At 39.5% G+C, this 13,647-nt stretch overlaps 1 protein-coding gene across 5 annotated transcripts in view; it reads right to left on the bottom strand.

Annotated features, from left to right (window-relative positions):
• Positions 1 to 5,788, bottom strand: part of ahcyl2b (adenosylhomocysteinase like 2b) — a 74,321-nt gene extending 68,533 nt beyond the window's left edge. For all 5 annotated transcript variants that reach the window (XM_048267869.1, XM_048267870.1, XM_048267871.1 and 2 more), the window contains exon 1: positions 5,419 to 5,788. In XM_048267869.1, coding sequence (XP_048123826.1) covers positions 5,419 to 5,730 — 312 coding nt within the window. In that variant the 5' untranslated portion in view covers positions 5,731 to 5,788. The remainder of the gene's footprint in view (positions 1 to 5,418) is intronic.
• Positions 5,789 to 13,647: the final 7,859 nt, after the last annotated feature.

Here is a 13,647-nt window from a genome sequence, read left to right as displayed (position 1 = left end):
GCAGGAATTTCTCCATTATTAGATTAAGGTTATCAGACAGCGCTGTAAAATATGTGCAGGAATTTCTCCATTATGAGATTAAGGTTATCAGACAGCGCTGTAAAATATGTGCAGGAATTGCTCCATTATTAGATTAACGTTATCAGACAGCGCTGTAAAATATGTGCAGGAATTGCTCCATTATTAGATTAACGTTATCAGACAGCACTGTAAAATATGTGCAGGAATTGCTCCATTATTAGATTAACGCTATCGCACAGTGTAAAAATAAGGAATTGTCGCATTATTAGATTAACGTTATCAGACAGCACTGTAAAATATGTGCAGGAATTTCTCGCATTATGATGGCTAGAGTTGCAGGTTTTGAATAAATCATGCGCTACACCCGCAATCCCGCGCTGATTTTTAGGCCCTGTAAACGTTGGCGACCATGCAAGAATTTGGTGACCGTTTTTATTTTTCCTGTTATTCTCGGGATCTACTGGGCAAGTCCTAAAGATCTACAGGTTGGCGACCACTGCAATATAATATAATACAACAATACAATATAACGACTTGAGTTATTTGCTGTTTACATCGGAATTGACGTCCACAATGTTATGGATCCATTTGTCTGCAAAGCAACGTAGCCTACAACATTTTTTTTAGAAATACAGGAACAGCTTACTATGCTGACGAATGACGACCTGGCGCAAAACGCAGAATTTCCCCAAACTCGGATGCGCATTAAAACGTATCTTTTCAGTAGTCATTTCCAACTTTTCACGCTGACGGTGCTCAACACAACCATGTTCAAAGCAGGATTTATCTATAGAGATCCAGCAATGTATGGTTGGGGAAGGCATAGAAAAGTTGGAGAACCTGTGGCCTAAAACAATATTGGTGGTTGCAGGGTAGATTTGAAGTGAAATGGGTCGCGATGGTCTGTTTTTTTTAAAAAGTGGGTCCCCAGAAAAAAAGTCTGCGAAACACTGCTCTACACCATCCCTGCTGGCAACACTCGTGTATAACCCACACATCCTGCAGCCTGCTGATCCAGCCAGAGTCGGGCAGAGAGAACCAGTTATCCGCGAGTGAGATCATCAGTTAAGTGTGTTCATGGTGATTTGGTCACGAGACATACATTGCTTGAATAACAATTAAAAGAACATCCCCATCAGTTCTTTTAACTCAAATAAGCATGACCAAATTCTTGAAAACAATGTCCAGTTTTGCTGCTGGTAAATAAGCCGAGAGTGATGCGGAATTAGCTAGTAATTATGTTACGTTGTTACAGTGTAATTGACTGTCTGTCCTTTTAACTTTTGACAATGTGACTGAAGATGTATTTCTTTAATAGCGTGACAGTTATAGCAGTGAGACGATCATCTCTCCCCGCCTGTTATTTTGAAAGCCGTATGTTTTACAATTTGCAGTATGACGTTATCCATTGCTAAATTATGGCTCATCATAGACTAGCTAACCACAAAGCTAGCTAATGCCATGAATATCAGTGGAAGACCGCTAACGTTTACATTAATGAGCTTGGAAACCACAACGAACTTGTTCTGCCTAAATAAAGTAATGATTACTGTATTTATAACTAGTATATCTGTAGTTACAGTCCCCGCATTGTAAAATGTAAGTTAGACGTGCGAGGAGTGAACATTTGGGCCTAGAGAAAAAGTATCAAATGTAGCTTGTGCATAAAAGTTAGCTTTTCTTTTACACGTGTGTGAAATCCAATGACGCCAAGTGTGCGTTTCATACTGTCGTTCAGCCGCAGCATTAACGGGTTACATAATGGATTTAGATCACTAAATAGTAGGTTTTAGAAGGCAGGCAGCAACTGATGATTGAAAATGGTTTGATGTAGCTTGATGGAAATAATTTTAAAAGTGCAGGTAAAGGGATAAGCAAGCTGACATTGTAATTATAAGGTAGCTTATAAGGCAGTAGGGACTAATTATTACACACGCACACTCAAACATTTAAGAGTGACCTTTATCTTGTTTAATGATAATACAAATGATGATAGTAATAATGTCATCATTATTTTTTGTAATTATTAAGTCTTAGTTCAAAGTTTTATTTATGAAGCTTACCAAGTCTTTTAATACTGGTAACTTTGATTTGATTGTTGTTGTTATCGTGTTTTTGTTCAAAAGACTAAGTTTCATATCTTAAGTTTCTATTTTTATACATTTTATTTATCAGAACTTTAATATATTTCGATGTTCCTCTGTGACAATATTATTTAAAAATAAACAAGTTTGTTTTTAAAATGCATCATCATATTATTTTAGTCAATACTCTAACTACTCTAAATAACTAGAAATAACTAATGTTAGGGATATCGGATTTTTAAATCAACAAATATTTGTATCGGTATCGGCCTTCAAAATCCTTTATCGGTCGGGCTCTAGTTAGGGCTGGTTAGACTTCATAACTGGACAACTGTAAATTCCTGCCAGGTTTACTTCATGTCTCTCACACACTCTCACACACACTCACACACAAATGTGACATATTATGTTGGGGTTAGACTGGACTACTGCGGTTCCCTTTATTTGGACCATCCCTGGTCTTCAATCACCATCACCCCAGTCAGACTCCATCTCTTATCACCCCTGTCTCATACCACAGACCACATCAACCCCAAGCATGACCCATGACCCACGGTCACCACTAAAAGCAAACAGTCACAGAAGTTTTGCCGTTTCATTTGTGGGCTAGTTGCCATTAGATATTAGATGTGCTTTGACGTCCTCCGTTTTTAAATCCATTTTTATTCAAGCACATGCACACACAAACACACGCACACCAGACTAAATCCATTTTCATTCACTGGACTTTTTATCCACTAATCTCAGTGTGCGGTCACGTCTGCCTTTGCTCCATGCACCATAAATCGCAGTGTTTCTCACACACACACACACCAGTGTTTCCATACATTGACTTATTTGTGGCGGCCCACCACAATATCAACATTAACCACCACACAATGATTTTCCAGGTTGTTCTAAATTGTGCTTAAATCTGGTTCATCATAACCACGCTACGCTAATTTGTTAAAAACTGTTGAATTCAAGTTAATTCTGCAAACCTACCCCCACAAATATAATTCAGTTCTATGGGAAACACTGAATCATGTCTCACACCCAGGAACTGAACTCATTTAACTCACACACACGCCCTCACTAGGGGTGTTACGGTACACAAAAAACACGCGTCATGTGTACTTTGTTTTTGCGGTTAAGTTCCAGTACCGTAAGCCTGTAGGTACTGGTGCCTACCATACACTGACAATTCTGCTGAGGAGCATCAGGAAGAGCATTTGGAAATGGTGCTCATGACTAAAGTGACATGTGGTGGGGACATTGAAAAATGGTCCACAAGCAAAAAAGCCTTCCGTTGATAACTGCTGAACATTTCAGAGGGTATGTTCGGTACACACCTGTATTAAACCTGCAGAAGGGAAAGTTCGGTACACACCTGTATTAAACCTGCAGAGGGTATGTTCGGTACACACCTGTATTAAACCTTTATTCCGAAAGGACAAGCAGTCCTGGGGTGTTGCAGAGTTTTGTTGCAACAGTTTTGAACAAATCTATGTAGCGGGGTTATGATGCCAATAATGTTTTCTTTAAACATGCATGCATGTCCGTTGAGACAGAGAGACAATGAGAGACTGTGCAAAGGTGCACATAGCTCTACAATGAAAGGATTTCATCCAATTTAAATAGTACAACATGGAAAATTACTGTGTGGGGGGTCAATGTTGATATTGTGGTGTGTGTGTGTGTGTGTGTGTGTGTGTGTGTGTGTGCGGCTTTATTCTGCTTTATTAGCACAACAATAAAAATCTCCCTGTAATCTACAATCAAATGCCTCAGCCTTTATCACAACACAATCTTCTGGACTACGACACACACACACACACACACACAAGATTTAATGTACCATCAGTGAACATGAGGACCCTTGCGTGTGCAGTTAACAGCTAGACGAGTGAGAGTAATAATTACTGAGCAAGCAGAAGCACTCTGAGCAGATAATTAACAACAGAGACTTTTGAACAGAGTGTTAACACAATGCAGAGAGTCGTGAACAGAGAGTTAACACAACAGAGTTGAACAGACTGGTAACACAACAGTGTTGAACAGACTGGTAACACAACAGTGTTGAACAGACTGGTAACACAACATAGTGTTGAACAGACTGGTAACACAACAGAGTTGAACAGTGTTAACACAACAGAGTTGAACAGTGTTAACACAACATAGAGAGTGTTGAAAAGATAGTTAAAACACCACAATGCAGTGCTGAGTGGCAACTAGCTAACCACTAACCCCATTTGGTGACTGTAAGTTGAGGCGCACACACGGTCATGGAGAATTTGAAAAATGTCTCTAAAAGACAACTTTTAGCCAACTCACACTGTACTGCGATCTTCCTTTTATACTTCTACTACTACCACTTATTACTGTTATTATTGTGCATATTGTTATTGTTATTATTATTATTATTATTATTATAATATAGTGTATGTTTAAGATGATGGTGTTTTCGTCAGCATACTGAAAGGAGTTCTTGTTTAAGAAGTTAGTGTGGGCAGTGCACCAAAGCAACTGTTGTTTGTAAACAGATTTCCTTATTTCCACCCAATCCGGAACGAACGGTCTTTCCCTCGTGTGGTGTAGGGTGCGACATGGTAGCCCAATATACCACACACTGATAACTCGGCGACAACCGGGAGATCATGCGTGAAAGCACTGGCTTACATATCCGGACCATCAGGATGCGACTGCCAGGGCTGGAACAACACACCACTTTCATCGTCCGCTGCATGGTAACTGTTCTTCAAAACTCAGCAATTCCCCACAAACGAAGATGACGTGATCAACACAAACACAAGTTAAACCTCGGCTCTCTCTCTCTCTTCATTTCATATTCTGGAGACACGAAACAAGTTGTGCGCACTACAATGTACATTCGAGTTTATTCACATTCACTAATGCTGGGTGATGTCGTGTCATAGTTAACGCAAGACCTCAATCCGGACACCACACAATACTTTGACCGTGGTAGCAACGTTACGTGCATCTGCAACGCCACGACAGCGCAGTGCACCCAAAATACAGGGATGACATCAAGACAAGTACACGTTGGAGTACGTGGAATGATATTAAAGAAACAACTATCAGCCAAAACTATCACCCAACGTGTCACCCTTGCTCCATGGAAGTATCAAACTGAACTCCATGCCCGTAACGTATTCCTATACATAGCACGCTAGCTAACGTTGGCTTATGGAATACGAGCATCGTCACACAATGCCGGAGAAGAGCTAACTATTAGCTAGCTAGCTCAAATCCGTACACGTCTCTCGCACAAGACAACAAGGATAGTGAATTACACAACAAAACCACCCATTACCTTTTTCATCCTCGGGGCTTCAGCAACAGTACCGTCTTGGTTCACAAAAGCCTCGCCACCGTTTTGTTGCTGGTCAGGACGCTTCATTGCTGAAGCCTGCGGCATCTTCGTGGGGTTCGGGCTTGAGTCTGCCCTCACAGTGGGCTCCGCGGTTGGAGACGTAGCCGAGGACACAGCCGCACAGGGCTCGGTTTTGGTGCCGTCTTTCTCGTCCGACTTAGATGCGAGGGGCGAGATAGGAGACAAGTCTTTGCTTGGGACGTCTTTTAATTCGACCTCGGCCATTTTCGTTGCCACAACCTGAACTGACATCGCTGCAATTACAAGTCCTTTTTTCCCAGCACTGACGTGACACGAACGGATATGAATGGTGGAACGAGTACAAGCAAAGGATTCTGGTAGTTGGAGTCATTAGGGCGAATTGCAGTCCCAGATTAGACTTCCTACGCTTTCTAATTTGCTAAAAGTTATCTATATTTGCATAAAAGATGTCAGCAACACACCTTCATCATATAATTAGAAGTTGGATAGATAATTGTATGCTTATCTTTCATTTGAGACCAGGATTATGCTTCTACACAAAGGGGTTCATGTGCAGTAAGCATTTGATTGTCAGTATGCATTTTGGATAACAAAAAGTCCTATGAGGAGTTTCCATAGGCATTTTACAAAACGCATGAGCATACCTTGGCAAATAATAGTCTAAAGCACTCATATTTTCATTCTATATTGATCTACTTCACAAGACCTGGTGCTGGGGCTTAGTTGTGTTTCTAAGTCATATCAAGTGACCTAGAGGGCTGAAATGTGGTCAGTTCAGAGATGCTTATAATCCGGCAGAAAGAAAAAACTATATTCTAGCCTCTGTAACTCTTTGTGAGTACATCACACATTTATTTTGACTGTTTCCTACGAAAACTAGAGGTTCTCAGCTTTCTATTTGATGGTAGGCCCCAGAAGAGGTGGGAACAATGCCCTTGTAAATAGGCACAGTGCAATTTCAGGCAAAAAACTTGAAATTATTTATTTAAGTAGCCTGAAGTAGGCTTCTTTTTAAATTATTATGCAAGAGATGGATCCCCCTGCCGCCTACTTAGTCAGGTTCATTATATTCAGATTTGAACCTTTGTGGGAATTTTTTGGGGATTTGCTAATTTTTGTAAAGGTTATAAGGAGTCAGAAAATCAATGGAGTCAGAAAATCAATAATTTGCTCATATGTCTATATGGCGGCCATATTGAAGTTTAAAAATGGCCACCCTAAAATTAAAAATTGTAATATCTCGGCTTCTGAATAAACTGGAATGTTGACTTACCCTTCGATGCATGAGTAGGTGAAAAATGACTCCGTGTGGTTGTTTTCTTGCAATATCTTTGTAATGAAAAGTTACTCACTTTATCAACAAGTGATCACTCATTAAAACATAATATTGATTGTGGGAATGATTTCAAAGACATGTATATTGCAAATAGAGCTGTCCCAAACGATTATTTTATAAATGATTAATCTAACAATTATTTTCTAAGAAGACTAATCTAATGATCTTATTTTCCGATTAATCTAATGATTTTTCCATTCCCAACTATCAGAAAGTTTCTCATTAACATTTCATTTGTATTTTTTTGCATTAACCTTTTTATGTTTCATGTGTGAGGTGATGAGGGCTAGTTATTTTAGGGTGCAGCATCAGCATGGCGTTTCAGACAGAATAGTCTGACATGAGGTATGTGCAATACCAGGGCTGTATGTTAACATTTTTGCACAAAGGTACAACAACAGCTATCAGGAAGAGAGGTCATGCCATGGGTTTTTGTGAATTTTTCTTACTACATAATATGCAAGATTTTATTCATGTTTAGGCTAGTTCATATAGTCTTTTGATTAGATTACAGTATATTCGACTTTATTGTCATTGCACAAGTGAAATACAGTAGCCTAAAACGAAATGCAGCTGTAGCCTACATCTAACCAGTGGTGCAAATGAGTAGGTTTATGTCCAAAAGGGCATCCATGAAATGTGTCACTAGACTGTTCCATAACATACACATGTAACCCCTTCTTAACGGGTGTGTGCATGGGCACTAGTTACAATACATAGCACAATGGCGCAAACAGGATCCTGAAGGTCTCAGCGGTGGAATGGTGAGCTGGCTGAGATCTCTGAATACCAGTAGGCTAACAATTAAGTACAATCAAAGAATTAAATAGCGCGGTGCCTCCACTGTAAAAATACTACACTTACCGTATAGCTCGTGTATGATGTAGTCTTACAGAATAAAAAAATATATAATAATAATAATAATAAGCTTTATTTGTATAGCACCTTTCATACACAGAATGCAGCTCAAAGTGCTTTACATTTGAAGCATGTAACACAATAATAGTCGGTCAGTCATTATCAATCACTTTTCTTCATTGCTAGGGGCCGTTTATGATCAACTCAGCAACATATCAAAAATATAGAAAATGACATGTCATAAGACTGGCAGCCTTAACCCTTTACCCCCCACAAGCACGCCATATGGCAACTGTGGCAAGGAAAAACTCCCATATTCCAGGAAGAAACCTTGAGCAGAACCTGACTTAATAGGGGGAGCCCATCTGCTTCTGGCTGGCTGCGCCCTCCAATAGCAGCAGATGTAGAATAATCTGAAAAAGTAGTCTACAGGATAAGATGAGTTAACTAAAACCTTTCCTGTACAGGTATGTTTTCAGATCTTTTTTAAAAATATTTACTGAACCCGCCTGCTTGATGTACAGAGGCAGGGTGTTCCATAGTTTGGGGGCATAATGGATAAAAGCAGCTTCTCCACTTTGTTTGTGGAGCACTTTGGGTACGATTAAAAGATTAGAATTGGATGATCTAAGTTTCCTTTGTGGTTGATAAGATATTAAAAGCTCAGCGATATATGAAGGTGCTATGCCATTCAGAGCTTTGTAAGTAATTAACATAACCTTAAAATAAATTCTATAGGAAATAGGGAGCCAGTGCAGTTCAGCCAACACAGGGGTGATGTGTTCTCTCTTCTTAGTCTTAGTTAAAAGTCTAGCCGCAGAGTTCTGTATGAGTGCCAATTTCTTTAGATGTTTTTTGGGAAGACCAGTGAAAAGTGCATTGCAGTAGTCTAACCTGCTAGTGATAAAGGCGTGAATTAGTTTTTCTGCATCTTGTTGAGTTAAAAAGGGCCGCACTTTGGCAATGTTTCTCAAGTGGAAATAGGCTGTCTGAGTAACTTTACTGATATGGGGTTTAAAACTTAACTCTGCATCTAAGATGACACTGAGGCTTGTTACTTTTGGTTTGACCTGGTGCGCCAAGTTCCCCAGATTACTAAGAACAATATCTCGCTTTAGTTTTGGTCCAACCAAAAGTACCTCTGTTTTATCATCATTTAGTTTCAGAAAATGTTTGCTCATCCACTGATTAATGGAGGTTAGGCATGCAGTGAGGGAGCAAAGGCCATCTGGGTTAGTTGGCTCCACAGAAATATACAATTGGGTATCATCTGCATAGCTGTGGAAGTTTACATTATGCTGACTTATGACGTTTCCCAATGGAAACATATATAGGGAAAATAGCAGGGGACCAAGGCAGCTCCCCTGGGCCACACCAAAAGGCAAGTCATGTTTTTCAGATACATGATCTCCTAGACTGATATAAAAATCTCTGCCAGTAATGTAGGTTTGAAACCAGTTTAGAGCATTATCAGAGAGACCCACCCACTTCGCAAGGCGTGAATTAGGATGCTATGATCAATGGTGTCAAATGCCGCACTCAAATCCAGAAGAATAAGGATTGAGACTTTGTTTGAGTCAGTAGCCAGTCTGAGATCATTGACTATTTTTACTAGACCCGTTTCTGTGCTGTGATTTGATCTAAAGCCTGATTGGAATTTTTCAAGGAGACTGTTTTCGTTGAGGAAGGTATTTAACTGATTACAAACAACTTTTTTAAGTACTTTGCTCAGGAACGGTAGATTTGATATAGGGTTGTAGTTGCTCAGATTGGTATGGTCAAGATTTGACTTTTTAAGTAAAGGTTGGAAGTTGGAAATATACCTGTTTCTAATGAGGTATTTATTACCTTGAGAATAAAGGGAGCTAAGCTATCATATACTTTTTTGAGGAATCTAGTAGGGATTGGATCTAACACACATGTTGAGGAGCCGGTTTGAGTTATAATTTTACCAAGCTCAGATTGAGTAATAGTGCTAAAGGACCTCAATTTTGGGGGGCTGTTTTTGGGTGTACTATCAAACATATTACTTGTGGTACCAATAGCCTCCCTTATAGAAATGACTTTGTTTTTGAAGAAGTCTGCAAATTCTTCGCATCTTAGAGAGGATGCCTGACTGAGTGTATCAAAAGGTGTTTGATGCAATAGCCTATCAATGGTAGAGAACAACACCCTAGAGTTTCCACTGTTTTAATAATAATGTATGTGTAATTACACTAGTGGTGAATGCAGTCACAATGAATTGCCAATACACCCTGGAGGTAGTGTAATATAATAATCAAATATTTATTTAATAATAGCCACGTCGTAAACGTGGCAACCCAAAAGCTGACAAATTTCAGCGAGAGAACAATTCACTCGTAACGTTAAGGGAAACAGGGTAGAACGTTAACGTTAAGGTTAACAGACATTAGCTAAAGGTTGGCCAACACAGTTAGCTTAAGCTAAACACTTAACGTCACCAGTATGAAAGACAGACGACAATACACAAATTAAATTAAATCACTATACACAAATCACAACAATAGTTATCATATATAATACAATAAAAATAGCACCAACCCCCCCAAGCGCTGGCCATTGGAGCTCGGTGGTGCACAGGTGGCAGCTCTCTGAGCTGCAGGCAGGACAGCAACCGCTGAACGGCCCTTCAACTCGCCGGTGCTCCAAGCGAGACGAGAGAACAAGTGTGTGTGTATGTCAGTGTTGCTGCAGTCAGCCGGCAAACCTCAACAGCAGCGGGTAGTTGGCGGTTGGCACTCCGGTGGGCTCAGAACCGGAGGCAAAACGTAGTCGTCCTTAGGAGGTCTGGCTCCGGTGGGCCCAGCACCGAAGCACAATGGAGTCCGTCTCCGAAAGAGAATGCAACAGCGTCTCCTAGTTAGCTAAATTGGCAGCTAACTAACTGGTTACACACTGAAGATATAACGTTAAACACGTAAAATCCATCAATCAGTCCCGAGACAGGTCATCCCACACCTCTGCACTGATGCTCATGCATGTGGGCCTAAACACACCGAAAAGTGCGAGTGGTCTCCAACGGATGCAGCACTGACTGGCGGAGCAGAGAAGACAGTGACCACTCTCTTCTTAGGGCAACTGGGACTGACGAGCTATCCCCTTACTGAGGGGATAGAATGTTCACATTCTCCGCGATTTCGCGGGCATAAACAAATAACAAATGATGATTGGCTGAGTATAAAATTCAAATAAAACTTATCAAACAAATACATCTGATTAAACATAAACATTTAAACAAAGCATTGTGGTCATTGTAGTGACAGGGGAAAAACACAGGAATAGAGGCTAAACTGCAAACACTTCTTGCAGGTGCTTACACACATACAGTACCTGAAGGTCTGTGGCTAGGGCCGAAATCCTCAATAGTGGTTTGCTAGTATAATCATGTTGGTTGCTATGCAAACTGACATAGATGCTTTATTTAAATGGTTGCTATGTTGGTTGCTAGGTAGGTGGTGGTTTAATATAGTTGGCTTGAGGCATAGTTGATGATAACTGATAGTTAGAATGGCTGAACAGTTAAATAGTTGAGTAGTTTAAATGGTTAAATTATTTAATAGTGACTTGTTGCAGTGAGAACTTTTATTTTGAAACAGTTGTGGGCAGAGGAAACAGTTGAACAGGATTTGTAGTCTTAAGAGAGCCAGATTGTATGCTTAAAGCCTGAGACAGTGACAGTTGCTGCAGGTGGTCTGAACACCTGGCACAGGATTCTTAATTGCTTAATGGCCCTATTGTGATGTCATAAAGGCCTATGTTAAGTCTATGAGAAGAAATAAGCTTGTTTTTTGTTATCTCAATATCTCAAAAAGTATAAAGTTTACAAACATGAAAAGTCATAGCAACCTGGTCCATTAGAAGACCTATGTTACAAAGTTTGTAAGTTAAACGGTTCAAGTGAAATAGCGTATGGAAAAAGTGGTCAGAGGAATAATAAGAAAAAGCCTAGGAAGAACAGTACAGTGGTCAAAGGAATAACAAGAAGAAGCCGAGGAAGAACAGTACACTGGTCAGAGGAATAACAAGAGGAAGAACAGTACAGTGCATTTTCATCCACTGTAATTAGCCAGACAACTAACGTTACTTGCTTTTAGTGATACAATAGCACATATTGCACAATAGCATAACGCTTTTAGTGAACACATATTGCACAATAGCATAACGCTTTTAGTGAACACATATTGTTGTACAATTGTACAATAGCATAAAGTGAGGAGGTATTTTAGTGAACACATATTGCACAATAGCGTAACACTTTTAGTGAACACATACTGCACAATAGCATAACGCTTTTAGTGAACACATATTCCACAATAGCATAATGTGAGGAGGCATTTTAGTGAACACATATTGCACAATAGCATAACGTGAGGAGGTATTTTAGTGAACACATATTGTACAATAGCATAACGTGAGGAGGTATTTTTGTGAACACATATTGTACAATAGCATATACACAATATGCTACAATAATACATAATACAATAGCGTACTCAAAACAGTGGTATCTGAAAATGCTGAGTTAATTATGTTAAAGGTGCTCTGCCACACAAAACCGTTTTTACTTGTATTTTTTTGAACATGTTACATGGGCGTAGATTTAGGGTGGGACGCTAAGGACTAGTCCTAATCAATATTTTAAGATGACAAAATTGTCCCCACCAATATTTTAGCGAGCTTTGTGCTGCTGATCAGTCCGACAGCCAGCACGACAGTACAAGAAACGTCGTCATATGATTTGCTGAAAATCAGCTGACACGCAGGCTACACGCACGGAGAGTGTCAAAGCACAGGCTACTTTGCACTGGCAGTCAAGCGAGCAGTGCCAACGACAACGGTAAGTTAGGGCTGTCTGTATAGGACTACATAGCCTACCCCATAAAAGGCCAGAGTAAAACATTGTGATATTCCCTTTGCCCTTCAGCATGTACATGTTTGCCCCTTTTTGTGGTTTGTAGATCAGCTATAAAATATGAAGCTTTTTCATTATGCAGTCTAGGCAAAATAACGCCATACAAACTGGCAACTGGTGACCAGGCTTTCAAATTCGGATTTTACTGTGTAAAATAGCATTAGCTGTTAGGATATTAGCCAGGATATTGTCACAGCTTAACCTAGCTTCTGTAATCTTTCAACCAAAGTTAGGAGTCATGTTGAATAAGGGTGTGCCACATGGACAGTCGCATAGGCTATAGCACAGAAGTCACCATCACTGACTGTTAGGCTAATTGGGCTACCAATCTTGCAGTCGCAATAAACAATGGATCCGAGACATTTTCCTGTTCCTATATTCTGTTTATGTAGGCTAATGTATTTGTGAATGTGGCCTGCACAATGCAAAGAAATAAAAGATAAACTGGAGCATTTCCATACTCATAGAAATGAACATTGCGAGACACTTATCTCTTCTATGATCTCATCCCAAAAAGATTTTCTTTGACTTGTTAGTTTTTTTTAAATCTAATGACATAGCAAACATGATAAATTGAATCCACATATCCTTGCACTTGAGAAACTATGTTTCACGCCAATTGCGTTCACGTTCCTCTTAAGTGACAGGCACTAAATTAGATTTACACACCACAAATGTGATGATATTAAAGACAAGTGTAGCCAAGTAATTTAAATATCAATATGATGTATTCAAATTACTAAATATGTTTAGCTATTAGTAATTATGCAGATCACAAAATACTATAAATAATTAACAATATAAGTTTATAGTTTATATGAATTCCAAAATATGAAAAAGAAACCTATGACAACCATCACTTTCTATGTGTGTGTGTGTGTGTGTGTGTGTGTGGTGGAGGGTCAATCAAATTTTATGATTGCCACTGATGTGAATGATCACAAATTACAAATCACAAAAACCAAATCAAATTTTAAAAAAATGCAAAAGTATCGAAATCGAGATTCTTCACTTGTTATTGGTATTGAAACAATAATGTTGGTATTGTGACAACAGTCAG

The sequence above is a fragment of the Alosa alosa genome, chromosome 17, assembly GCF_017589495.1.
Source record: "Alosa alosa isolate M-15738 ecotype Scorff River chromosome 17, AALO_Geno_1.1, whole genome shotgun sequence".
In the NCBI taxonomy this organism is placed as follows: Eukaryota; Metazoa; Chordata; class Actinopteri; order Clupeiformes; family Clupeidae; genus Alosa; species Alosa alosa.
Note: the sequence above shows the minus strand (reverse complement) of the source record. Positions and strands in the feature narration are given on the sequence as shown.